General features: G+C 38.8%; 2 protein-coding genes across 4 annotated transcripts in view; both read left to right on the top strand.

Moving 5' to 3' along the window:
• clip3 (CAP-Gly domain containing linker protein 3) overlaps positions 1 to 19,385 on the top strand; it is a 71,518-nt gene extending 52,133 nt beyond the window's left edge. For 2 of the 3 annotated variants that reach the window (XM_062962429.1, XM_062962428.1), the window contains 6 exons: positions 23 to 163; positions 3,070 to 3,204; positions 3,329 to 3,452; positions 3,715 to 3,776; positions 11,412 to 11,484; positions 13,320 to 19,385. In XM_062962429.1, coding sequence (XP_062818499.1) covers positions 23 to 163; positions 3,070 to 3,204; positions 3,329 to 3,452; positions 3,715 to 3,776; positions 11,412 to 11,484; positions 13,320 to 13,374 — 590 coding nt within the window. In that variant the 3' untranslated portion in view covers positions 13,375 to 19,385. Of the gene's footprint in view, positions 1 to 22; positions 164 to 3,069; positions 3,205 to 3,328; positions 3,457 to 3,714; positions 3,777 to 11,411; positions 11,485 to 13,319 lie in introns of those variants that run through there. The other variant, XM_062962430.1, reaches the window with a different exon arrangement.
• A 3,672-nt stretch (positions 19,386 to 23,057) lies between these two features.
• Positions 23,058 to 25,000, top strand: part of alkbh6 (alkB homolog 6) — a 10,392-nt gene continuing 8,449 nt past the window's right edge. Inside the window, exons 1-2 of the mRNA XM_062962435.1 lie at positions 23,058 to 23,288; positions 24,522 to 24,590. Of these exons, the coding sequence (XP_062818505.1) occupies positions 23,241 to 23,288; positions 24,522 to 24,590 (117 nt within the window). The 5' untranslated portion in view covers positions 23,058 to 23,240. The remainder of the gene's footprint in view (positions 23,289 to 24,521; positions 24,591 to 25,000) is intronic.

Below are 25,000 nucleotides of genomic sequence, written 5' to 3'. Positions count from 1 at the left end.
TTCTTCTTCCCTGCCATTGCAGGAGTGTTTGCCTCGGTGTCCAAGATCACCAAAGCGGCTGACCAGACCCCTTCCTCGGTCACTTCCACCCCACGGACCCCACGGATGGACTTCTCCCGCATGACCGCCAAAGGACGCAAGGAGAAGGACAAAGACAAGAAAGGTGGGATTGTGTTGTCGAAGGCTTTCATGGCCGGAATCACTGGGTTGTTGTGCACTTTCCAGGCTGTATGACCATGTTCCAGAAGCATTCTCTCCTGATGTGGGCGAAATGTCAGGAGAGAATGCTTCTGGAACATGGCCATACAGCCCAGAAAATGCACAACAACCCAAAGGTGGGATTCCTCACACTTGTTTCCCTGCTTATGGACCCATTGACACCCAATGTCCTTAGATCTATGATTGCAAAACGGAGACAGGACTGGTTTGAGGAACCCATTGCAATAATAACAATAATAATAATAATAATAACAAAAAACAACAGGAAAAACTCAGCCGCTATCAGGACCTCAAGATTGAACTTCAAAGACTCTGGCAGAAACCAGTGCAGGTGGTCCCGGTGGTGATGGGCACACTGGGTGATGTTCCAAAAGATCTCAGCCGGCATTTGGAAACAATAGACATTGACAAAATTACGATCTGCCAGCTGCAAAAGGCCACCCTACTGGGATCTGCGCACATCATCCGAAAATACATCACACAGTCCTAGACACTTGGGAAGTGTTTGACTTGTAATTTTGTGAAACGAAATCCAGCATATCTATCTTGTTTGCTGTGTCATAATATAATAATAATAATAATAATAATAATAATAATAATAATAATAATAATAATAGGTAAAGGTTTCCCCTGATGTTAAGTCCAGTCATGTCTGACTCTGGGGGTTGGTGCTCATCTCCATTTCTAAGCCGAAGAGCCGGCGTTGTCCGTAGACACCTCCAAGGTCATGTAGCCACTGGCATGACTGCATGGAGCGCCGTTACCTTCCTGCCGGAGCAGTACCTATTGATCTACTCACATTTGCATGTTTTCGAACTGCTAGTTTGGCAGGAGCTGGAGCTAACAGCAGGCGCTCACTCCGCTCCCGGGATTTGAACCTGGGACCTTTCGGTCTGCAAGTTCAGCAGCTCAGTGATTTAATGCACTTCGCCACCGGGGCTCCCAATAATAATAATAATAATAATAATAATAATAATAATACTTGATAATAATAGTATGATGTAATACAATGTAATAATAATAATGCACTATTATAATTGTATATTTATATTACATGCAATATTACTAACAATATTGCAATATAGTCATATATAGTACAATATAATAATATATAATGCTTATATAGTGCTTATATTGTGCTAGACTAATCATATAATTTATTGTATGTTCAGTAGAGTCTCATTTATCCAACACTCGCTTATCCAACGTTCTGGATTATCCAACGCGTTTTTGTAGTCAATGTTTTCAATACATCGTGATATTTTGGTGCTAAATTCATAAATACGGTAATTATTATATAGCATTACAGCGTATTGAACTAATTTTTCTGTCAGATTTGTTGTATAACATGATGTTTGATGCTTAATTTTTAAAATCATAACCTAATTTGATGTTTAATAGGCTTTTCCTTAATCCCTCCTTATTATCCAATATATTCGCTTATCCAACCTTCTGCCGGCCCGTTTATGTTGGATAAGGGAGACTCTACTGTAATAATATTGCAATATAGTCGTATAGTACAATATAATAATATATAATGCTTATGTAGTGCTTATATTGTGCTATAGTAATAATATAATTTATTGTATGTATATATAACTTGTAAGCCGCCTTGAGTCCCCATCGGGGTGAGAAGGGCGGGATATAAATGTTGCTAATAATTAATTAATTATTATTATTATTAATAATAATAATAATAATAATAATTTTATTTCTTACCCACCTCTCCGGTCTTGAGATTGTGTATTTATATGTATTTTGGTTGTAGTCCTCCTTTCTCCTAAGGAAGATACCAATGCAATTGTATTGGAGCCCAAAGACCAGGGTTTGAATCACAATGCTGGGTTCAGAAACCTAGGCTCCTTTCACACAGCAGCATAAAATCCAAAACAAATCACTGTAGATAACTCAAAACTGGTTTTATTGTTCACAAAAGGTTATCCCAATAAGCTGGAGATTTCAAAGGGGTAAAGGAAAATATACATTACAGTCTTTGGTTGTCTTAAGTCCAAGGAGCTTTGCAGCTGAGAAGCTTTTCCAGGTCCCTCTTTCTCAATGGCTGTGAATGCCGGAGCAATCCTCAGCCTCAGTCCAAATGGCCTATGATTGAAGACACACTCTTCCTCTGATGCCAAAGAACTGATTTGAAGGCGCTTGAGACTCCTCAACGTCATCCAGGTTGGCCCTGAACATGAAGCATAAGTCTCAAGGGTAAGAACGTCAGAATTGGTGCTGAGAGAGGTAACGTAATCAAGGGCTTTTAGAGCCAAGTCTCTCTCTCACGTCCATCTGGTAGAAAGCTTGATGGTGGAATGAAAAAAGGAAACACTGTCCTACTCCAGGAAAGGGTGGAGTCAAACAATTGAGCTGAGGGAGCAATATAACTGATTCAAACAACATTGATTGACAGCTATGAATAACCAATCAATCCAACCACATTTACAAGATAAAGGCAAAATCAGGCATGATACAACAATTCAAATCTTGCAACGTACAGTTCGACATATAGATGGCGCCACTCGCGCTGTCACACCATAGCATTGACCCATTTAAAGGGGTGTCAAACTATATGCCCTTAGTCAAGCTACAACTCCCAGGATTCTGTAGCATCGAGCTATTTAAAGGGTCGTCAAACTATATGTCCTTTGTAAAACTACAACTCCCAGGATTCCTTAGCATCGAGCTATTTAAAGGGTCGTCAAACCATATGTCCTTAGTAAAACTACAACTCCCAGGATGTAATAGCATTAAGCCATGGCATTTAATGAGGTGTCAAAACGAACTCCCTTTGGGAAACTACAACTCCCAGGAGTCCCTAGCATTGAGCCTTGCTTGTCTTGTCCTTCCCAGCTCTGAGGAAGAAGTCCCTCTCGGTGGGCAGCCTGGACCGCGAAGGATTGAAGATCGAGATCGGGGACCAAGTGCTGGTGGCCGGGCAGAAGCAAGGCCTCATCCGCTTCTATGGGAAGACCGACTTTGCCCCAGGTAAGTTTTTCTCAACTCTTATGCTATATTCCTAGGTTGTAAATGTCATTTTGTAATTGGTTCTATCATAAAAACATGGGAAAAGTTGATTAAACTGCAAAAACTTTGCTGTTTTTTTCTCCAGGCTATTGGTTTGGCATTGAGCTGGACAAACCTACCGGGAAACACGACGGTTCGGTCTTTGGGGTCCGATATTTCACTTGCGCCCCGAAACATGGGGTCTTTGCACCTCCTTCTCGGGTTCAGAGGTGAATTGATTCCTTATTTCTAAGGGTCCCCAGAAGCCATCTAGTCCACCCCTTACTTATTTATAAAAACAAATGAAACTTTTCTCTTTTTTACCTAGTTAATTATAGCAAAGAGAACTATAAAATTGTTTGTAGAGAAAAAAGGCAGGCTATGAATTAATATAATAATAATAATAATAATAATAATAATAATAATAATAATAATAATAATTTCCAATGAGTTGATTTTCTTCCTGTCTTAAATGATGGTTGTGTGTTGCAGAATCGGAGGCCCGAAGGATGCTCAAGATGGCAATTCAGCAAAGAAGGTCCACCAAGTCACAAGTATGGATTTGTTTCTCATTGCCATTCCTTTCCATTGGGATTATTATTGGGATTATTATCAGGGTGAAAGGCCCTGCAAGAGCCTTTTTTACTCCTATCACAACACAGGCGCCAGCCTTAGGATGGCAAGTTTGAAAGAACCAAATAAGTTTAGATTCTTCAATAGGAGGACCATTTTACATATGAACCCCCATATCTTCAGTACCAAAGATTTCACTTATCCACATCAGACAATAGGAAATATCTAGGTCCTCCAAGCAATTCTGTAATAGGAGGACCTAGGAAAAAGTACAATGGGTTAACCATATTGGCTTCTAGGGAGAGTTTACTACTTTGGGACTCTTTATTGTATTTTAATCAAATATAATAATGGTTTCAGAGCTTTTAACTATATAAATTTTAAACCCTATTTTAATGTTTGTATGTTTCTTACATACCGTGTTGCTTTTAGTGTCAGCTACTTTGCATCACTTTCTAGAGATAAAGCAGGGTAGAAATTAATAATAATAATAATAATAATAACCCGAACATGCCCTGGCAGAATATGTAGGGCAAAGTGAAGAACCTGCTTTGATTGAAGTCAAAAATCAGAAACTCCTCAAAGCACAGCAGACAAAGAATCAGTACAAGAAAACCGCACTACAAACTAGAGCTGACAGCTGGCACAACAAAACATTGCATGGAAAGTTCCTTGACAAAATTGAAGGAAAAGCTGATAAGGAGAAGACCTGGCTCTGGCTCACGAATGGGACCCTGAAGAAGGAGACGGAAGGCCTGATCCTTGCAGCCCAGGAGCAAGACAAAGGCAATTAAGGCCAAGATTGAAAAATCAGCTGATGACCCAAAATGCAGACTGTGCAAGGAAACCGACGAAACCATTGATCATATCCTCAGCTGCTGTAAGAAAATCACACAGACAGACTACAAACAGAGGCACAACTATGTGGCCCAAATGATTCATTGGAACCTATGCCTCAAGTACCACCTCCCAGCAGCAAAGAACTGGTGGGATCACAAACCTGCAAAAATATTGGAAAATGAGCACGCAAAGATACTGTGGGACTTCCGAATCCAGACTGACAAAGTTCTGGAACACAACACACCAGACATCACAGTTGTGGAAAAGAAAAAGGTTTGGATCATTGATGTTGTCATCCCAGGTGACAGTCGCATTGACGAAAAACAACAGGAAAAACTCAGCCGCTATCAGGACCTCAAGATTGAACTTCAAAGACTCTGGCAGGTGGTCCCGGTGGTGATGGGCACATTGGGTGCCGTGCCAAAAGATCTCAGCCGGCATTTGGAAACAATAGACATTGACAAAATTACGATCTGCCAACTGCAAAAGGCCACCCTGCTGGGATCTGCGCGCATTATCCGAAAATACATCACACAGTCCTAGACACTTGGGAAGTGTTCGACTTGTGATTTTGTGATATGAAATCCAGCATATCTATCTTGTTTGCTGTGTCATAATAAAATAATAATAATAATAATAATCATCATCATCATCATCATCATCATAAATTTAAAAAATAAGCAATGCATGGAAGTGGAAGAAGACAATAGAATAGGAAGGACAAGAGACCTCTTCCAGAAAATCAGAAACATCGGTGGTAAATTTCAGGCAATAATGGCCATGATCAAAAACAAAGATGGCAAGGACCTAACAGAAGCTGAAGAGATCAAGAAAAGGTGGTGAGAATATACAGAAGATCTGTATAGGAAGGATAATAATACAGAGGAGAGCTTTGACGGTGTGGTGAGTGAATTAGAACCAGACATCCTGAGGAGTGAGGTTGAATGGGCCTTAAGAAGCATTGCTAACAACAAGGCAGCAGGAGACTATGGGATCCCAGCTGAGCTGTTCAAAATCTTGAAAGATGATGCTGTCAAGGTGATGCATGCCATATGCCAGCAAATATGGAAAACACAAGATTGGCCATCAGATTGGAAAAAATCAATTTATATCCCCATACTAAAAAAGAGAAATGCTAAAGAATGCTCAAATTTTTGTACAGTGGCCCTTATTTCCCATGCCAGGAAGGTAATGCTCAAGATCCTGCAAGGCAGACTCCAGCAAGACATGGAGCGAGAGTTGACAGATGTCCAAGCTGGGTTTAGAAAAGGCAGAGGAACCAGAGACCAAATTGCCAATATCCAGATGCTGGATGATGGAAGAAGCCAGGGAGTTTCAGAAAAACATCTACTTCTGCTTTATTGACTATTCTAAAGCCTTCGACTGTGTGGATCATAATCAACTGTGGGATGTTTTGGGGGGAGACCAAGTCCCCTTGTCTGTCTCCTGAGGAATCTGTATAAAGACCAAGTTGCCACAGTCAGAACAGACCACGGGACAGGAGACGAGTTCAAGATTGGGAAAGGAGTGCGGACATCAGGGCTGCATCCTCTCACCCTCCCTATTCAACTTGTACACAGAACACATTATGCGACATGCGGGCTTGACGAGTCCAAGGACGGAGTTAAAATTGCTGGAAGAAACATGAACAACCTTAGGTATGCAGATGATACCAGTGCCAGAGCTAAGAGGGAGCCATGAGGACAGTTCCATCTTGTCTCTTTACATTAGCTAGAGGCTCTTATCCGCAATAACATGCTATGCTAGTTTTATATCTGGAGCAGAATGAAGAAGGCGGGGCCGGGAAGACATCTTTCCACCATGTCTCCTGTATCAATTTAATGATATAATGAGATATAATAATATTATACTATACTAATATTATAATACATTGTATATACATGTAATATTAATAATATTATGATGTAATACAATGTAATAATAATTATAATTCACTATTATAATTGTATATTTATATTACATGCAATATTAGTAATAATATTGCGATATACAGTAGAGTCTCACTTATCCAACACTCGCTTATCCAACGTTCTGGATTATCCAACGCATTTTTGTAGTCAATGTTTTCAATACATCATGATATTTTGGTTCTAAATTCGTAAATACAGTAACTAGTATATAGCATTACTGCGTATTGAACTACTTTTTCTGTCAAATTTGTTGTATAACATGATGTTTTGGTGCTGAATTTGTAAAATCATAACCTAATTTGATGTTTAATAGGCTTTTCCTTAATGTCTCCTTATTATCCAACATATTCACTTATCCAACATTCTGCCGGCCCGTTTATGTTGGATAAGTGAGACTCTACTGTAGTTGTATAATATAATATACTAGCTGTGCCCGGCCACGCGTTGCTATGGCTTTGTCTGGTGGTGTCTGTATTTTATAGGCAGTGTGGAAGAGGCCTGAGTCCTAACTTTGCCTGTCCCCTGGGCTGAGAGCTTAGCCTTCTAACTGGCAGCAATTGGATAAAAACAATTATTCCTCTCCCTCTAATTAGGACTTTATTTTTCTTTTCTTTTTGTTGTATCAACCTAGAGGCATGGATGAGGGGTTGTGCTGTCAATTTTTGAGGTTGTGGGGTGTTTAGTTTTGTTGTTTTGTCCGCTGCCGTGATGCCATCACTCTTTTATATACAGTAGAGTCTCACTTATCCAACATAAACCGGCCGGCAGAATGTTGGATAAGTGAATATGTTGGATAATAAGGAGGGATTAAGGAAAAGCCTATTAAACATCAAATTAGATTATGATTTTACAAATGAAGCACCAAAACATCATGTTAGACAACAAATTTGGCAGAAAAAGTAGTTCAATACGCAGTAATGCTATGTAGTAATTACTGTATTTATGAATTTAGCATCAAAATATCATGATATATTGAAAACATTGACTCCAAAAATGCGTTGGATAATCCAGAACGTTGGATAAGCGAGTGTTGGATAAGTGAGACTCTACTGTATATAGATTGTATGTATATATACTTGTAAACCGCCCTGAGTCCCCTTCAGGGTGAGAAGGGCGGTATATAAATGTCGCAAATAAATAAATAATAAATAAATACCACTCTGATGGCCGAAAGTGAGGAGGAGCTGAGGAGCCTTATCACCAAGGGGAGAGAAAGAAGAAAGTGCAAACGCCGGGTTGCAGTTAAACATCAAGAAAACCAAGATGATGGCAACCAGACTGATTGACAACTGGCAAATAGAGGGAGAAAACGTGGAGGCAGTGACAGGCTATGTATTTCTCTGTGCGAAGATCACTGCAGCCAGGAAATCAGAAGACATTTCCTTCTTGGGAGGAGAGCAATGACCAATCTTGACAAAATAGTGAAGAGTAGAGACATCACACTGGCAACGAAGGTCCGCATAGTTGACTAATAGTCAACACGGATTTACCAAAAACAAGTCATGCCAGACTAATCTGATCTCTTTTTTCGATAGAGTTACGAGTTGGGTCGATACAGGGAATGCTGTGGATGTAGCGTACCTGGATTTCAGTAAGGCCTTCGACAAAGTCCCCCACGACCTTCTGGCAAACAAACTAGTAAAATGTGGGCTAGACAAAACTATGGTTAGGTGGATCTGTAATTGGCTAAGCGAACAAACCCAAAGGGTGCTCACCAATGCGTCGTCTTCATCATGGAAAGAAGTGACAAGTGGAGTGCCGCAGGGCTCCGTCCTGGGCCCGGTTCTGTTCAACATCTTTATTAACGACTTAGACGAAGGGTCAGAAGGCACGATCATCAAGTTTGCAGACGACACAAAACTGGGAGGGATAGCTAACACTCCAGAAGACAGGAGCAGAATTCAAAACGATCTTGACAGACTAGAGAGATGGGCCGAAACTAACAAAATGAAGTTCAACAGGGACAAATGCAAGAGACTTCACTTCGGCAGAAAAAATGGAAATCAGAGATACAGAATGGGGGACGCCTGGCTTGACAGCAGTGTGTGCGAAAAAGACCTTGGAGTCCTCGTGGACAACAAGTTAAACATGAGCCAACAATGTGATGTGGCTGCTAAAAAAGCCAATGGGATTCTGTCCTGCATCAATAGGGGAATAGCGTCTAGATCCAGGGAAGTCATGCTCCCCTCTATTCTGCCTTGGTCAGACCACACCTGGAATCACACTGTGTCCAATTTTGGGCACCACAGTTGAAGGGAGATGCTGACAAGCTGGAAAGCGTCCAGAGGAGGGCGACTAAAATGATTAAGGGTCTGGAGAACAAGCCCTATGAGGAGCGGCTTAAAGAGCTGGGCATGTTTAGCCTGCAGAAGAGAAGGCTGAGAGGAGACATGATAGCCATGTACAAATACGTGAAGGGAAGTCATAGGGAGGAGGGAGCAAGCTTGTTTTCTGCTGCCCTGCAGACTAGGACACGGAACAATGGCTTCAAAATACAGGAAAGGAGATTCCACCTGAACATCAGGAAGAACTTCCTCACTGTGAGAAAGGCTGTTCAGCAGTGGAACTCTCTCCCCGGGGCCGTGGTGGAGGCTCCTTCTTTGGAGGCTTTTAAGCAGAGGCTGGATGGCCATCTGTCGGGGGTGCTTTGAATGAGATTTCCTGCTTCTTAGCAGGGGGTTGGACTAGATGGCCCATGTGGTCTCTTCCAACTCTACTATTCTATGATTCTATGATTCTATGATAGTAAAAGCAATGGTCTTCCCCATAGTAACCTATGGATGCGAGAGCTGGACCATAAGGAAGGCTGAGCGAAGGAAGAGAGATGCCTTCAAACTTTGGTGCTGGAGGAACATCCTGAGAGTGCCTTGGACCTTGGCAAGAAGATCCAACCAGTCCATCCTCCAGGAAATAATGCCCAGAAATAATGCTCACTGGAGGGAAGGATATTAGAGGCAAAGATGAAGAAAAAGGAAGAGAAGCTGACCAAGTACAAGTTCTCTTCGCTCGTTGGGGGAGGCCCTTCTCTCGCTCCCACCACCCTCTCAGTCACGGTTGGTGGGGACGAGAGAGAGAGAGGGCCTTCTCCGTCGTGGCCCCCCAGCTTTGGAACTCTCTACCTAGAGAGATCAGGAAGGCCCCTACCCTCCTCTCCTTCCGGAAGAGCTTAAAAACCTGGCTCTTCCAAAAGGCCTTCGATGTTTAGTTGTTGCTGGATTGATCTATCTGTCCATTCCATAATAGTCCCATTGTTGTTGTCTTGCCATTTTATACCGCACTTTATTGTCCATTCAACTTGAGATTCCCTTTTCTCATTTCGTAACACTCTGCATTTCGCCTGGGATCTACGAATTAGTCTCCTGTTTTTAACACTGTATCCTGCTTGTTGATTTTAATGATTGTTTTTATTGATGTTGATGTTTTTTACTGGGATAATTGTTTTATTGCTTTGTTACTGTTATTTGTTTGTTTTATCGGGCCTGGCCCCATGTAAGCCGCCCCGAGTCCCTTTGGGGAGATGGGGCGGGGTATAAAAATAAAGTTATTATTATTATTATTATTATTATTATTATTATTATTATTATTATTATTAAGATGGATGGACAGTATCCTTGAAGGGACTGGCTTGATTTGAAGGAACTGGGGGCAGTGACGGCCGACAGAGAGCTCTGGCCTGGGATGGTCCATGAAGTCACGAAGAGTCAGAAGCGACTGAACAAATAAACAACAAAAATTATTATTATTAATCTCTATCCCACTTTATCTCTCTATTTATTTATTTTATTTACAGTATTTATATTCCACCCTTCTTTCTCACCCGGAAGGGGACTCAGGGCGGATCACATTATATACATATAAGGCAAACATTCGATGTCCACAAACACATCGAACAGAGACAACAGACAGACAGACGCAGAGGCAATTTAACCTTCTCCTGAAGGGATGTTCGATTCTGGCCACAAGGGGGGAGCAGCTGCTTCATCATCCACTCTGATGGCACTTCCTCATTCCAACGTTGTAAATTAGTTAAACTTGCCTCCCCACTTTTATAAGTGGTACCTTGTTTCCTACTTGATAGATGCAACTATCTTTTGGGTTGCTAGGTCAGCAACGAGCAGGGGCTATATTTTATTTTTAATTGACGGGTGCTCACCCCGCCATGGGCTGGCCTCGAACTCATGACCTCATGGTCAGAGTGATTTATTGCAGCAGCTGCTCACCAGCCTGCGCCACAGCCCGGCCCCGGAAGTGTCTCTAGATAAATATTAATATTATTATTAATAATACATAGATATTATTATTATTATTATTATTATTATTATTATTATTATTATTATTAATACAGTAGAGTCTCACTTATCCAACATAAACCGGCCGGTAGAATGTTGGATAAGCAAATATGTTGGATAATAAGGAGGCATTAAGGAAAAGCCTATTAAACATCAAATTAGGTTATGATTTTACAAATTAAGCACCAAAACATCATGTTATACAACAAATTTGACAGAAAAAGTAGTTCAATACGCAGTAATACTATGTTGCAATTACTGTATTTACGAATTTAGCACCAAAATATCACGATGTATTGAAAACACTGACTACAAAAATGGCTTGGATAATCCAGAACGTTGGATAAGCGAGTGTTGGATAAGTGAGACTCTACTGTAATACATAGTTGGATGGGCAAACCTATTTTTAATATTTCATGATATATTTTGGCCATTTACAATTTAGTCTAGTTCTTCCGTATCTGCCTAAGGTGTATCTACACTGTAGAATTAATGCAGTATTAAACCACTTTAAGTGTCTCAATGCAATGGAATCCGTCTTTTCTCTCTCTTGCAGTTTCACAGCCAAAGCGCAACTTCACAGCAGTCAGAACCCCGAAAGACATCACATCGGAAAGCTCCATTTCTAGGTAATAAAAGTTTCATTTCATAATCCATATCTCTGAAGCTTCGTAATTGTTTTGTTGTGATTTGTTTCATTAGTGGCAATGGGGAAGGTTTTGAGGCTCATTTTGCTGTCATTTTTATGGCTATCAGGATGAAACTTGGCACGAATGTAGGCAATATTCACAACTTTAAGCCTGCCAAGTTTCAGAATGTTTCGGTCATCCACTGAATTTTAGGAATTTTAAAATGTTTTTACAAATAAACCAACAAAAGGTATCCCTTTGAATTTCTGCACAATGAGACAACATAAGCAGGGTTTCCGAAAGATTTCTTCATGTACTCATTGGGTTGCTCTGAGTTTTCCGATCTCTCTGGCCATGTTCCAGAAGCATTATCTCCTGACATTTCACCCACATGTATGGCAGGCATCCTCAGAGGTTGTGAGGTCTGTTGGAAACTAGGCAAGTGGGGTTTCTATAGCTGTGGAATGTACAGGGGTGGGAGAAATAACTCTTGTCAAGTGTAAATGTTGCCATTGGCCAGCTTGATTAGCTTCAAATAGCTTTGCAGCTTCAAAGCCTGGCTGCTTCCTGCCTGGGGCAATCCTTGGTTGGGAGTTGTTAGCTGGCCCTAATTGTTTTTCTAGAATTTCTTGGTTTTTTAAAGTGTTGTTCTTTATTTACTGTCCTGACTTTAGAGTTTTTTTTTTAAAATACTGGGAGCCAGATTTTGTTCATTTTCACAGTTTCCTCCTTTCTGTTGAAATTGTCCACATGCTTGTGGATTTCAATGGATTTCAATGAAGATGAACAAAATCTGGCTACCAGTATTTTTAAAAAATCCCTCTAAAATTAGGACAGTAAATAAAGAACAACACTCAGAAAACAGGGGAATCCCACACAAGAAACAATCAGGGCCAGCTAACACCTCCCAACAAAGGACTCCCCCAGGCAGGAAGCAGCCAGATGTAGTTGCCTTCTTTGAGTTTTTTTTAAAAAAATAGTCTGGATGGCCATCGGCCAGGAGGGCTTTGATTGTGTCTTTCGACATTTCCACTATTATTATTATTACTAGCTGTGCCCAGCCACGCGCTGCTGTGGTGTTGTCTGGTGTTGTTGGTGAGAGCTTGTTGAGGCTGGATGGCCATCTGTCAGGAGTGCTTGGATTGTGTCATCCTGCATGGTAGAAGGAAGTTGATCTGGATGATCACTCCAAACATTAGGATTGTATGATGTTATTATTTGTAGTAGTAGTAGTAGTAGTAGTAGTAGTAGTAGTAGTATTGAGAGGCTGGGTGGCCATCTGTTGGGAGTGCTTGGATTGTGTCCTGCATGGCAGAATTGGGTTGGACTGTATGGCCTTTAGGGGTGTCTCCTAACTGTCTGATGCTATGATTTGATGTGTATTATTATTGTGCAGATATTGGATGGGCATCTGTCAGGAGTGGTTGGATTGTGTCCTCCTGCATGGTAGAAGGAAGTTGAACTGGATGATCCTTAGGGGTATCTGCTAACCTTAGGATTGTATTATTATTATTATTATTATTATTATTATTATTATTATTATTATTATTATTAAGAGGCTGGGTGGGCTGAGTCGGTTGCTAGGAGACCAAGTGGAAGGAACTTAGCCTTCTGGCAGCAATTGGATAAAAACAATTATTCCTCTCCCTCTAATTAGGACGTCATTTTTCTTTTCTTTTTGTTGTATGAACGTAGAGGCATGGATGAGGGGTTGTGCTGCCAAGTTTAGTGTTTCTGGGATGTGTAGTTTTGTTGTTTTGTCCTAGGCCGAAATTTCATTACCTTTTTATATATATAGATTATTATTCTCATTATTATTATTGTTTCTCTCGCAGGTTACTTTTTTGCTGCTGGTTCCCCTGGATGCTGCGTGCCGAGATGCAGTCGTAAACGTCCCCCGATCTTCCTTCTTTCCTTCTTCCCTTCTTCCTCCCATCCCTTCTTCCCTGCTGTTTCTTCCTCGCTCTCCAAGTAATCAAAAGAAAGACTGCTCTTTGGATCTTTTTTCTTTCTCCTTGTCTCATCTCTCCTTCCCCGATGGCTGTTCTAGTGAACCCCAGTGCCTTGTTAAGACATATTTTAACACCATCCCGCCACCCACTTCCCCAGGTAGTTTGTGAGAAATGTTATGCGGTCCCGCGTCCTGTTTCCTGGCACACAACAATATAATATAGGCACACACCCGCACCTCCTTCCTTTCCCAGAATTAAAATAAAGGGATTTATCTTTCCTCTTTTCCTATATATATATATATATATATATATATATATATACACACTCCCTCTCTCCAAGGCCCTAACTATATCCCTTCTGGAAAAAAACGTTCTGACAACACATTAAATCAAACATCCTAGGTCTGCAGTTTGTCAGCAATAAGCCAGGATTAAACCAACAATCCTAGGTTTGTTTAGTATTGCACAAATTGGAAGAGCTGGTTTGCAATAAGCTAGGATTAAACCAACAATCCTAGGTTTGTTTAGTATTGCACAAATTGGAAGAGCTGGTTTGCAACAAGCCAGGATTAGACCAACAATCCTGGGTTTGTTTAGTATTGCACAAATTGGAAGCGCTGGTTTGCAATAAGCCAGGATTAAACCAACAATCCTGGGTTTGTTTAGTATTGCACAAATTGGAAGCGCTGGTTTGCAATAAGCCAGGATTAAACCAACAATCCTAGGTTTGTTTAGTATTGCACGAATTGGAAGAGCTGGTTTGCAACAAGCCAGGATTAAACCAACAATCTTGGGTTTGTTTAATATTGCACAAATGGGAAGAGCTGGTTTGCAAAGCCAGGATTAGACCAACAATCCTGGGTTTGTTTAGTATTGCACAAATTGGAAGAGCTGGTTTGCAATAAGCCAGGATTAAACCAACAATCCTAGGTTTGTTTAGTATTGCACGAATTGGAAGAGCTGGTTTGCAATAAGCCAGGATTAAACCAACAATCCTGTGTTTGTTTAGTATTGCACGAATCGGAAGAGCTGGTTTGCAATAAGCCAGGATTAAACCAACAATCCTGGGTTTGTTTAGTATTGCACAAATGGGAAGAGCTGGTTTGCAATAAGCCAGGATTAAACCAACAATCCTGGGTTTGTTTAGTATTGCACGAATCGGAAGAGCTGGTTTGCAATAAGCCAGGATTAAACCAACAATCCTAGCTTTATTTAGTGTTGCACAAGCTGGAAGAGCTGGTTTGCAATAAACCAAAATCTAAACAACAATCCCAGGTTTGTTTAGTGTTTCACTAATTGGAAATGTTGAGTAGATGCAAGTTGTTTGCAATAAACTAGGGTTAAACCAACAATCCCAGGTTTGTTTAGTGTTGCACAAGATGGAAGAACTAGTTTGCAATAAACTATTATTAGGACAGCAATCCCAGGTTTGTTTAGTGTTGTACTAATTGGAAGAGCTAAATAGATGCAACTTGTTTGCAATAATCCAGGATTACACCAACAATCCCAAGTTTGTTTAGTGTTTCACAAAATGGAAAAGCTAGTTTGCAATAAAGCAGGATTAAGGCAACAATCCCAAGTTTGTTTAGCATTGCACTAATTTGAAGATGGTTTGCAATCAACCAGGATTGAATCAACAATCCCAGGTTTGCTTAGTGTTGCACAACATGGAAGGACTAGTGTGTAATGAACCAAGATTAAACCAACAATCCTAGATGTTGCACCAGCTGTAAGAACTGGTTTGCAATAAATCAGGATTAAACTAACAATCCCAGGTTTGTTTAGTGTTTCACAAAATGGAAAAGTGAGTTTGCAATAAACCAGGATTAAGCCGACAATCCAAGGTTTGTTTAGTGTTGCACTAATTAGAAGAGCCAAGTAGATGCAACTTGCTTGCAATAAACCAGGATTAAGCTGACAATCCAAGGTTTGTTTAGCACTAATCAGGAGAGCCAAGTAGATGTAACTTGCTTGCCATAAACCAGGATTAAGCTGACAATCCAAGGTTTGTTTAGCACTAATTAGGAGAGCCAAGTAGATGCAACTTGCTTGCAATAAACCAGGATTAAGCTGACAATCCAAGGTTTGTTTAGCACTAATTAGGAGAGCCAAGTAGATGCAACTTGCTTGCAATAAACCTGGATTAAGCTGACAATCCAAGGTTTGTTTAGCACTAATTAGGAGAGCCAAGTAGATGCAACTTGCTTGCAATAAACCTGGATTAAGCTGACAATCCAAGGTTTGTTTAGCACTAATTAGGAGAGCCAAGTAGATGCAACTTGCTTGCAATAAACCAAGATTAAACCAACTCTAGCCAGAACAGCCAAGTAGGTGCAGCTTGTTCCCAATAGACCAGGATTAAACTAAGAATCCTAGATTTGTTTAGTGTTGCATTCGCCAGAATGGGCAAGTCAATCTGATTTGTTTGCATTAAACCAGAACTAAACTAACTAGATTGGATTAGCATCGCATCCCAAATATGGGCCTTATGTGGTTTACAAGCCACTCTTTCCTCAATGTTATTACCAAGTCTAAATACTTTCCCTAAGAAATCAGAGCTCCCAAATCTAGTAGCCATTTAGGTTGGGAATTTTGGGAGTAATAGTCCAACTAAGTCACAGTCTAGAGATGCAGACCCTGTTCAAGTGGTGTTTTTATTTATTTATTTATTTCCAAGAAAACAAAACAAATACAGTGTTTGAGAGGCACCCCGAGTGACGTGTAGTGTGTGTTAGCAGCTGTACTTAGCGTACTACGTCTTTGTTGAGATACAATATACAGGGAAATCACCCCGTGAACAGCCTTCGATGGTGTGCCGTGTGTGTCCCTCTCTGTGTATATATAATAACACTTTCCTTTCTATTATGTACATGCCTAAAAAAGATGGAATTTTATCCCGTGCATTCGTTAGGCTTAATTAGGGAGTGTTTCAAACATATTTCCATTTTTTTGGGGGGGGAGAGTCAATCTATATATATAAAAGGGTAATGGGATCACGGCACCGGACAAAACAACTAAACTAAAAGGCCCCACAACCTCGAAAATTGACAGCACAACCTCTCATCCATGCCTCTATGTTCATACAACAAAAATAAAATAAAAATTAAGTCCTAGCCACAGCAACGCGTGGCCGGGCATAGCTAGTAAATAAATAAAATAAAATATTGAAAGTCTGATGCATTTTATGTTAGCGAGTGTGTATACCAGCAGCGTCCAGTTAACACCATGTGCAAAAGACTCAGACCAGGCAGAGGAATTGAAAGAACAAAGGAAAACTTTACTTGTTGAGTTGAAGTCAAATAAACAGTTCAGCAGTCGTACAATGTCCTTGTAGTTGCATAGGATCAATAACTAATCAATCAGCATTCAATATACCCAGCATAGCATATTGTAAACTGCTACTTGACTGTAGCTAGAGAGCCTGTCTTTTCTGTGCTCTCCCAACAAGCCCAGATTCCCAATTGACAAACCAAGCCATCTGCCAGCAAACCGATACATTGTTTGAGGCGTGGCTTGCCTCTGCAAAAAGCTCAGCTGCCTTTTTGCAGAGATCTCTTGCAAGCAACTTTGCAAGGATTTCTTTACACACACACACCTAGCAATTTGGCACAATATTTTAGACTGAATTTTAAAGGAGTCGAGCCTGTTTTTGGAGTCGTTCCTTCCAAGTTTGGATTAAAATACGGAACCAAAGCTCTCGTTTCTCTCGATTCTGACATTTTATGCGCCTCAAAATGTTGCAATCCCAATTGGGTTTGGTTTCGGACTGTATCTTCCATAACACTGAGACGTGGCAGTCCAAGTGGGACCAAACTGCATTAAAAGTACAGTGTAGATGCACCCAAAGTCGATGTAAAGGCATTCGAACCAATATGTTCAGATATATTAGGAATTTTAGACCTCAATCCTCCAATGCAATCCCTTTCGCCTCCTTTCTATGTCCTTGTCGTGCCCACTTTGCAACACAAAAACTTCACTGTAAACTCACTTGTTATTCCTATCAACGCTCCTTCTTGTCACTCAATGGCTAGATTTGTAGGAAAAAAACCCTCGCAAACCCCCTTCATTGACCAGCAATAATAATTAACCCTTTTCTGTTGATTTTGAGCTTCAGCAAAACATTGTTGTTTCCCACCGATCCCCTTCTATAAGAGTGTGTCCGCACTGCAAAGTTATAGCAGTTTAATAACAGTTTAAGAGTCGTGGGCCGATTCCTCTGTGATCCTTTTTGGGGTTTGGCAAAGGATTTGGAATTCTCTGCCCAAGAACCGCATTTTTATTTTGTCATGGTATTTTAATAATATATATTTGTAACCGTATCAACAACAACAACAACAACAACAACAACAACAACAATAATAATTGAAGACCATTACAGGATTGGCTTCATGGCTACAGCAGTATTCTTCTTCTTCTTCTTCTTCTTCTTATTATTATTATTATTATTATTATTATTAATTATTATTATTATTATTATTAATTATTAAAAATCATTACAGGATAGGCTCCATAGTTATATTATTATTATTATTATTATTATTATTATTATTATTATTATTATTATTATTATTATTATTATTTTTATTATGACACAGCAAGCAAGATAGATATGCTGGATTTCGTTTCACAAAACCACAAGTTGAACACTTCCCAAGTGTCTAGGACTGTGTGATGTATTTTCGGATGATATGTGCAGATCCCAGTAGGGTGGCCTTTTGCAGTTGGCAGATTGTGATTTTGTCAATGTCTATTGTTTCCAAATGCCGGCTGGGATCTTTTGGCACGGCACCCAGTGTGCCCATCACTTATTATTATTATTATTATTATTATTATTATTATTATTATTATTATTATTATTATTATTATAGTAGAGACTCACTTATCCAAGCTAAACGGGCCGGCAGAAGCTTGGATAAGCTAATATCTTGGATAATAAGGATTAAGGAAAAGCCTATTAAACATCAAATTAGGTTATGATTTTACAAATTAAGCACCAAAACATCATGTTATACAACAAATTTGACAGAAAAAGTAGTTCAATACGCAGTAATGCTATGTTGTAATTACTGTATTTACAAATTTATCACCAAAATATCACGATATATTGAAAACATTGACTACAAAAATGGCTTGGATAATCCAGAAACTTGGATAAGTAAGACTCTACTGTATTAAAGATCATTACAGGATAGGCTCCATAGTTACATTATTATTATATGACACAGCAAACAAGATAGACATGCTGGTTTTCGTATCACAAAATCACAAGTCAAACACTACCCAAGTGTCTAGGACTGTGTGATGTATTTTCGGATGATGCGTGCAGATCCCAGTAGGGTGGCCTTTTGCAGTTGGCAGATCGTATTATTATTATTATTATTTTATGTTATTATTATTATTATTTCCTCTTCTTCTTCTTCCCAAGGTTTTTGGAGTGCCTGTCTCTACTATAGAAATACTATAGTTCTCAGTCCTTCTTATTTCAAGGTACTTTTGTGGCTTCTGAATAATCCCGAATTCCCTAGTAGAATTCCCAAAGTCATTAAAGTGGTATCAAACTGATATAACTGTGCAGTGCGGACTCACTCTAAAACCTTGACCACTGCATTCTCAGCTGTGGTTGCGTCCCTGTAGAAATCACACATTGAGGTTGTGTTCTTTCATGTATACTTTTTATTTTTTAAAGAAAAAAAAACAAAACAAAAAGAATTTGTAAAAACCATTTCCGTGAAGTTGTTTGCTGAGCTTTCTTTTTTCTGTTGCATCTTGCATGGTTTTGACTTTCCCCGCTCCTTCTCCATCCAGAAAATAAAAAGGAAAAAAAACACACACAAAATGTTTAGCATGATTTAAATATATATATATATATACATAAATATATATATACATAATATCACTATGCTGTTGCTTCTCTGTTATTAAGAAATTAATAAAAAGTGTTTCTATGTGCATTGTGTCCAGAACCCTTTTCTGCTTTTATCGCTTAGAATTAAGTGCATGCAAAGCTTTTCCAATGATAATAATAATAATAATAATAATAATAATAATAATAATAATAATAATAATAATAATAATAATGATGATGATGATGCATGGAAAGTTCCTTGACAAAATTGAAGGAAAAGCTGATAAGGAGAAGACCTGGCTCTGGCTCACGAATGGGACCCTGAAGAAGGAGACAGAAGGCCTGATCCTTGCAGCCCAGGAGCAAGACATCAGAACAAAGGCAATTCAGGCCAAGATTGAAAAATCAGCTGATGACCCAAAATGCAGACTGTGCAAGGAAACCGACGAAACCATTGATCATATCCTCAGCTGCTGTAAGAAAATCGCACAGACAGACTACAAACAGAGGCACAACTATGTGGTCCAAATGATTCATTGGAACTTATGCCTCAAGTACCACCTCCCAGCAGCAAAGAACTGGTGGGATCACAAACCTGCAAAAGTATTGGAAAATGAGCACGTAAAGATACTCTGGGATTTCCGAATCCAGACTGACAAAGTTCTGGAACACAACACACCAGACCTCACAGTTGTGGAAAAGAACAAGGTTTGGATCATTGATGTTGCCATCCCAGGTGACAGTCGCATTGATGAAAAACAACAGGAAAAACTCAGCTGCTATCAGGACCTCAAGACTGAACTTCAAAGACTCTGGCAGAAACCAGTGCAGGTGGTCCCGGTGGTGATGGGCACACTGGGTGCCGTGCCAAAAGATCTCAGCCGGCATTTGGAAACAATAGACATTGACAAAATTACGATCTGCCAACTGCAAAAGGCCACCCTGCTGGGATCTCCACACATCATCCGAAAATTCATCACACAGTCCTAGACACTTGGGAAATGTTCGAGATGTGATTTTGTGATACGAAATCCAGCATATCTATCTTGTTTGCTGTGTAATAATAATAATAATAATAATAATAATAATAATAATAATAATAATAATAATAATAATAATGGAAAAGAAAAAAGTTTGGATTATTGATGTCGCCATCCCAGGTGACAGTTGAATTGACAAAAAACAACAAGAAAAAATTCAACCGTTATCATGACCTCAAGATCGAACTGCAAAGGCTCTGGCATAAACCAGTATAGGTGGTCCCGGTGGTAATGGGTGCACTGGGTACCGTGTCAAAAGATCTCAGCTAGCATTTGGAAATACAGTGTTCTCTCACTGTTTCGCGGTTTTTCAATAAACTCTAAAAGAATATTATAAATCTTTAAGAAAATACAATTTACAGCCTAAGGATTGGAGGAAGGAGAAGCCAAAGGGAGAGAAAAGGAGCCCAAGCGGCAACAGGAAGTACCTGGCTCTCTTTCAATACAACAGTCACACAACAGTTAGACTTTGACCACAAGAGCCAAGCCCACACTCAGTTTCAAATCTTACCCAAATCTTAGCCAAATCCTACCTGAAGCCAGGGAGCAAAAATGTCCTCCTGCTGCCTCTACTTCTGCGAGAACCAACCCCCCCCCCCCCCCCCCGAGTTCAGCCTCTGGCAAATATAGCTTTCCCAGTCACTCAACACACGATTGGTTGATAAAGACTTAAAATAGTGTATAATGATTAAAATAATGTATAACCCTATAGTGTCCCTACTTCGCGGATTTTCACTTATTGTGGGTGGTCCTGAAACCTAACCCGCACGATAAGTGAGGGAACACTGTAATAAACTTTGGCAAAATTATGATTTTTCAACTGCAAAAGGCCACCTTCCTGGGATCTGCACGCATCATCACACAGCCCTAAACACTTGGGAAGTGATCGACTTGTGATTTTGTGATACGAAATCCAGTGTATATACAGTATCTCGTTTGCTGTGTCAAACACCGTCTTTGTGTCAATAATAATGATGATGATGCACAACAAAACATTGCATGGAAAGTTCATTGACGAAATTGAAGGAAAAGCGGATAAGGAGAAGACCTGGCTCTGGCTCACGAATGGGACCCTGAAGAAGGAGACAGAAGGCCTGATCCTTGCAGCCCAGGAGCAAGACATCAGAACAAATGCCATTAAGGCCAAGATCGAAAAATCAGCTGATGACCCAAAATGCAGACTGTGCAAGGACACCGACGAAACCATTGATCATCTCCTCAGCTGCTGTAAGAAAATTGCACAGACAGACTACAAACAGAGGCACAACTATGTGGCCCAAATGATTCATTGGAACTTATGCCTCAAGTATCACCTCCCAGCAGTAAAGAACTGGTGGGATCACAAACCTGCAAAAGTATTGGAAAATGAGCACGCAAAGATACTGTGGGACTTCCGAATCCAGACTGACAAAGTTCTGGAACACAACACACCAGACATCACAGTTGTGGAGAAGAAAAAAGTTCGGATTGTTGCCATCCCAGGTGACAGTCGCATTGACGAAAAACAACAGGAAAAACTCAGCCGTTATCAGGACCTCAAGATCGAAAATCACAATCTGTCAATTGCAAAAGGCCACCCTACTGGGATCTGCACACATCATCCGAAAATACATCTCACAGTCCTAGACGCTTGGGAAGTGTTTGACTTGTGATTTTGTGATACGAAATCTAGCATAAACATCTTGTTTGCTGTGTCATATTCCGTTTTTGTGTCAATAACAATAATACATTTAATAATATTTAATAGTAATAATAAATGTATTATTAATAAGAGACTTTTGTTTTCTTAGCTTTAACTAATTTTAAAACTCCAATTTTTAATTATATTTTAGTGTTTAGATGGCTTAGGTTTTAACTTATACAAGAGCTCTTGATTGAGACACCAATAATTATATATAGTAGAGTCTCACTTATCCAACATAAACGGGCCGGCAGAATGTTGGATAAGCAAATATGTTGGATAATAAGGAGGGATTAAGGAAAAGCCTATTAAACATCAAATTAGGTTATGATTTTACAAATTAAGCACCAAAACATCATGTTATACAACAAATTTGACAGAAAAAGTAGTTCAATAAGAAATAATGTTATGTAGTAATTACTGTATTTACGAATTTAGCACCAAAATATCACGATGTATTGAAAACATTGATTACAAAAATGGCTTGGATTATCCAGAACGTTGGATAAGCGAGTGTTGGATAAGTGAGACTCTACTGTGTGTATATATAAATATCTATATATATAATTCTCATAGATTTTAACGGATACATACGCTTTTGGGGAAACTTTGTTTTTATATCATTAAGAGATTAGTAATAATAATAATAATAATAATATCAAGGCAGATTATAACAAGTAAATTACAAGAGGTTTAATTATTCATTTTGAGAAAGTTTTAGGTTTAAATGTATTTTAATATTTATCTTCTGTAAGTTTTTAATCCAAATAAGAAATAATAATAATAATAATGACACAGCAAACAAATATGAAATCCAGCATATCTATCTTTTTTGCTGTGTCATAATAAAATAATAATAATAATAATAATAATAATAATAATAATAATAATAATAATAATAATAATAATATCCATTCTTCATTATTCCCTATTGCAAACTCCCCAAAGCAACATTCCTTTCTTTTTGCAAGATACTTCCGGGTGCCTCTTTGATTGGCAGCACCTCCGTCCAATGGAAATCCAGCCTGCACAAAGGGCCCGCCTTTTCCCCCCCGATGCACCAATCAACGTTCCGAAGAGCCAGAAAGGGGCGGGGTTTGTGAGCTCAGTGCTGCTGCAAACCCACAGTGGATCCAGGAAAGGTTTTGAATGAAGTCTGATGAAGGTCATTAGGATTAATTTTTATTAATTAACATGCTGAATCAAAGATCTGGGCTCCTCTTTATCCTGTTTGCAAGATGTCAGGGGTAAATGTTTTAGATTTGGAGGCATTTAAAGTGGCAAAGGTAACCATATTATTTATTTATTTATGTTGTTGTTGTTGTTGTTGTTGTGTTGTTGTTGCTGTTTACTACTATCTTGCCCTTTTCTTCGTCCATGGATTAAACTCAGCTAACAACAAAATATTCATTAAATATGACTTTGTGTACATTAAACTGGCAAAGGAAACCATGTTCTTTATATTTATTGTTGTTGTTATTTACTACTACAGTAGAGTCTCACTTATCCAAGATTCGCTTATCCAAGCTTCTGGATTATCCAAGCCATTTTTGTAGTCAATGTTTTCAATCTATCGTGATATTTTGGTGCTAAATTCATAAATATAGTACAGCTTGGATAAGCGAATATCTTGGATAATAAGGAGGGATTAAGGAAAAGCCTATTAAACATCAAATTAGGTTATGATTTTACAAATGAAGCACCAAAACATCATGTTATACAACAAATTTGGCAGAAAAAGTAGTTCAATACGTAGTAATGTTATGTTGTAATTACTGTATTTACAAATTTAGCACCAAAATACAGTAGAGTCTCACTTATCCAAGCTAAATGGGCCGGCAGAAGCTTGGATAAGCGAATATCTTGGATAATAAGGAGGGATTAAGGAAAAGCCTATTAAACATCAAACTAAGTTCTGATTTTACAAATTAAGCACCAAAACATCATGTTATACAACAAATTTGACAGAAAAAGTAGTTCAATACGTAGTAATGTTATGTTGTAATTACTGTATTTATGAATTTAGCACCAAAATATCATGATATATTGAAAACATTGACTACAAAAATGGCTTGGATAATCCAGGAGTTTGGATAAGCGAGGCTTGGATAAGTGAGACTCTACTGTAATTACAACTTAACATTACTGCGTATTGAACTACTTTTTCTGTCAAATTTATTGTATAACATGATGTTTTGGTGCTTAATTTGTAAAATCATAACCTAATTTGATGTTTAATAGGCTTTTCCTTAATCCCTCCTTATTATCCAACATATTTGCTTATCCAAGCTTCTGTCAGCCCGTTTGGATAAGTGAGACTCTACTGTATCTTGCCTTTCTCTTTATACATGGATTGCAGTAAGTTCACAATAAAATATTCATTAAAATATTACTGTGTATACTTTTTAAAAAATTAGCATCAAATTAACCAATTTATAACATTAAAAAAATTATTTTAAATAAACAAAATTCAGATCTACATAAATTAACAAAATATTTCCGTCCTTTCCTATTTGCAGTCTCCCCCAGAAGCCTTTTATATTCCTGATTTCATCTCAGAAGCAGAGGAGGCTTACCTTCTCCAACAGGTATTCATATTTAAACTGGTTTGAATGGTTGGTGTTTCCATCTAATGGTGATATGTTTATGTGGGTTTTTTTTTGTTACAGTATTTATTTACTAGCTTTGGTACCCAGTGTTGCCTGGCTTATTTGAAAAAGTCATTTTTTAAATTGTACAAAATGCATACGGTTGTGAGTGAACTACAGGATAGGCTCCATGGTTACAGCTGTATTATTATTATTATTATTATTATTATTATTATTATTATTATTATTATTATTATTTCCTCTTCTTTTTTGGGGAGAAGATGGTAAATAATAATAATAATAATAATAATAATAATAATAATAATAATAATAATACAGCTGTAACCATGGGTAGGCTCCATGGTTACAGTATTTATTATTGTTATTATTGTTGTTGTTGTTGTTGTTTC

This window comes from Anolis carolinensis, unplaced genomic scaffold, assembly GCF_035594765.1.
Source record: "Anolis carolinensis isolate JA03-04 unplaced genomic scaffold, rAnoCar3.1.pri scaffold_10, whole genome shotgun sequence".
Taxonomy (NCBI): domain Eukaryota; kingdom Metazoa; phylum Chordata; class Lepidosauria; order Squamata; family Dactyloidae; genus Anolis; species Anolis carolinensis.
Note: the sequence above shows the minus strand (reverse complement) of the source record. Positions and strands in the feature narration are given on the sequence as shown.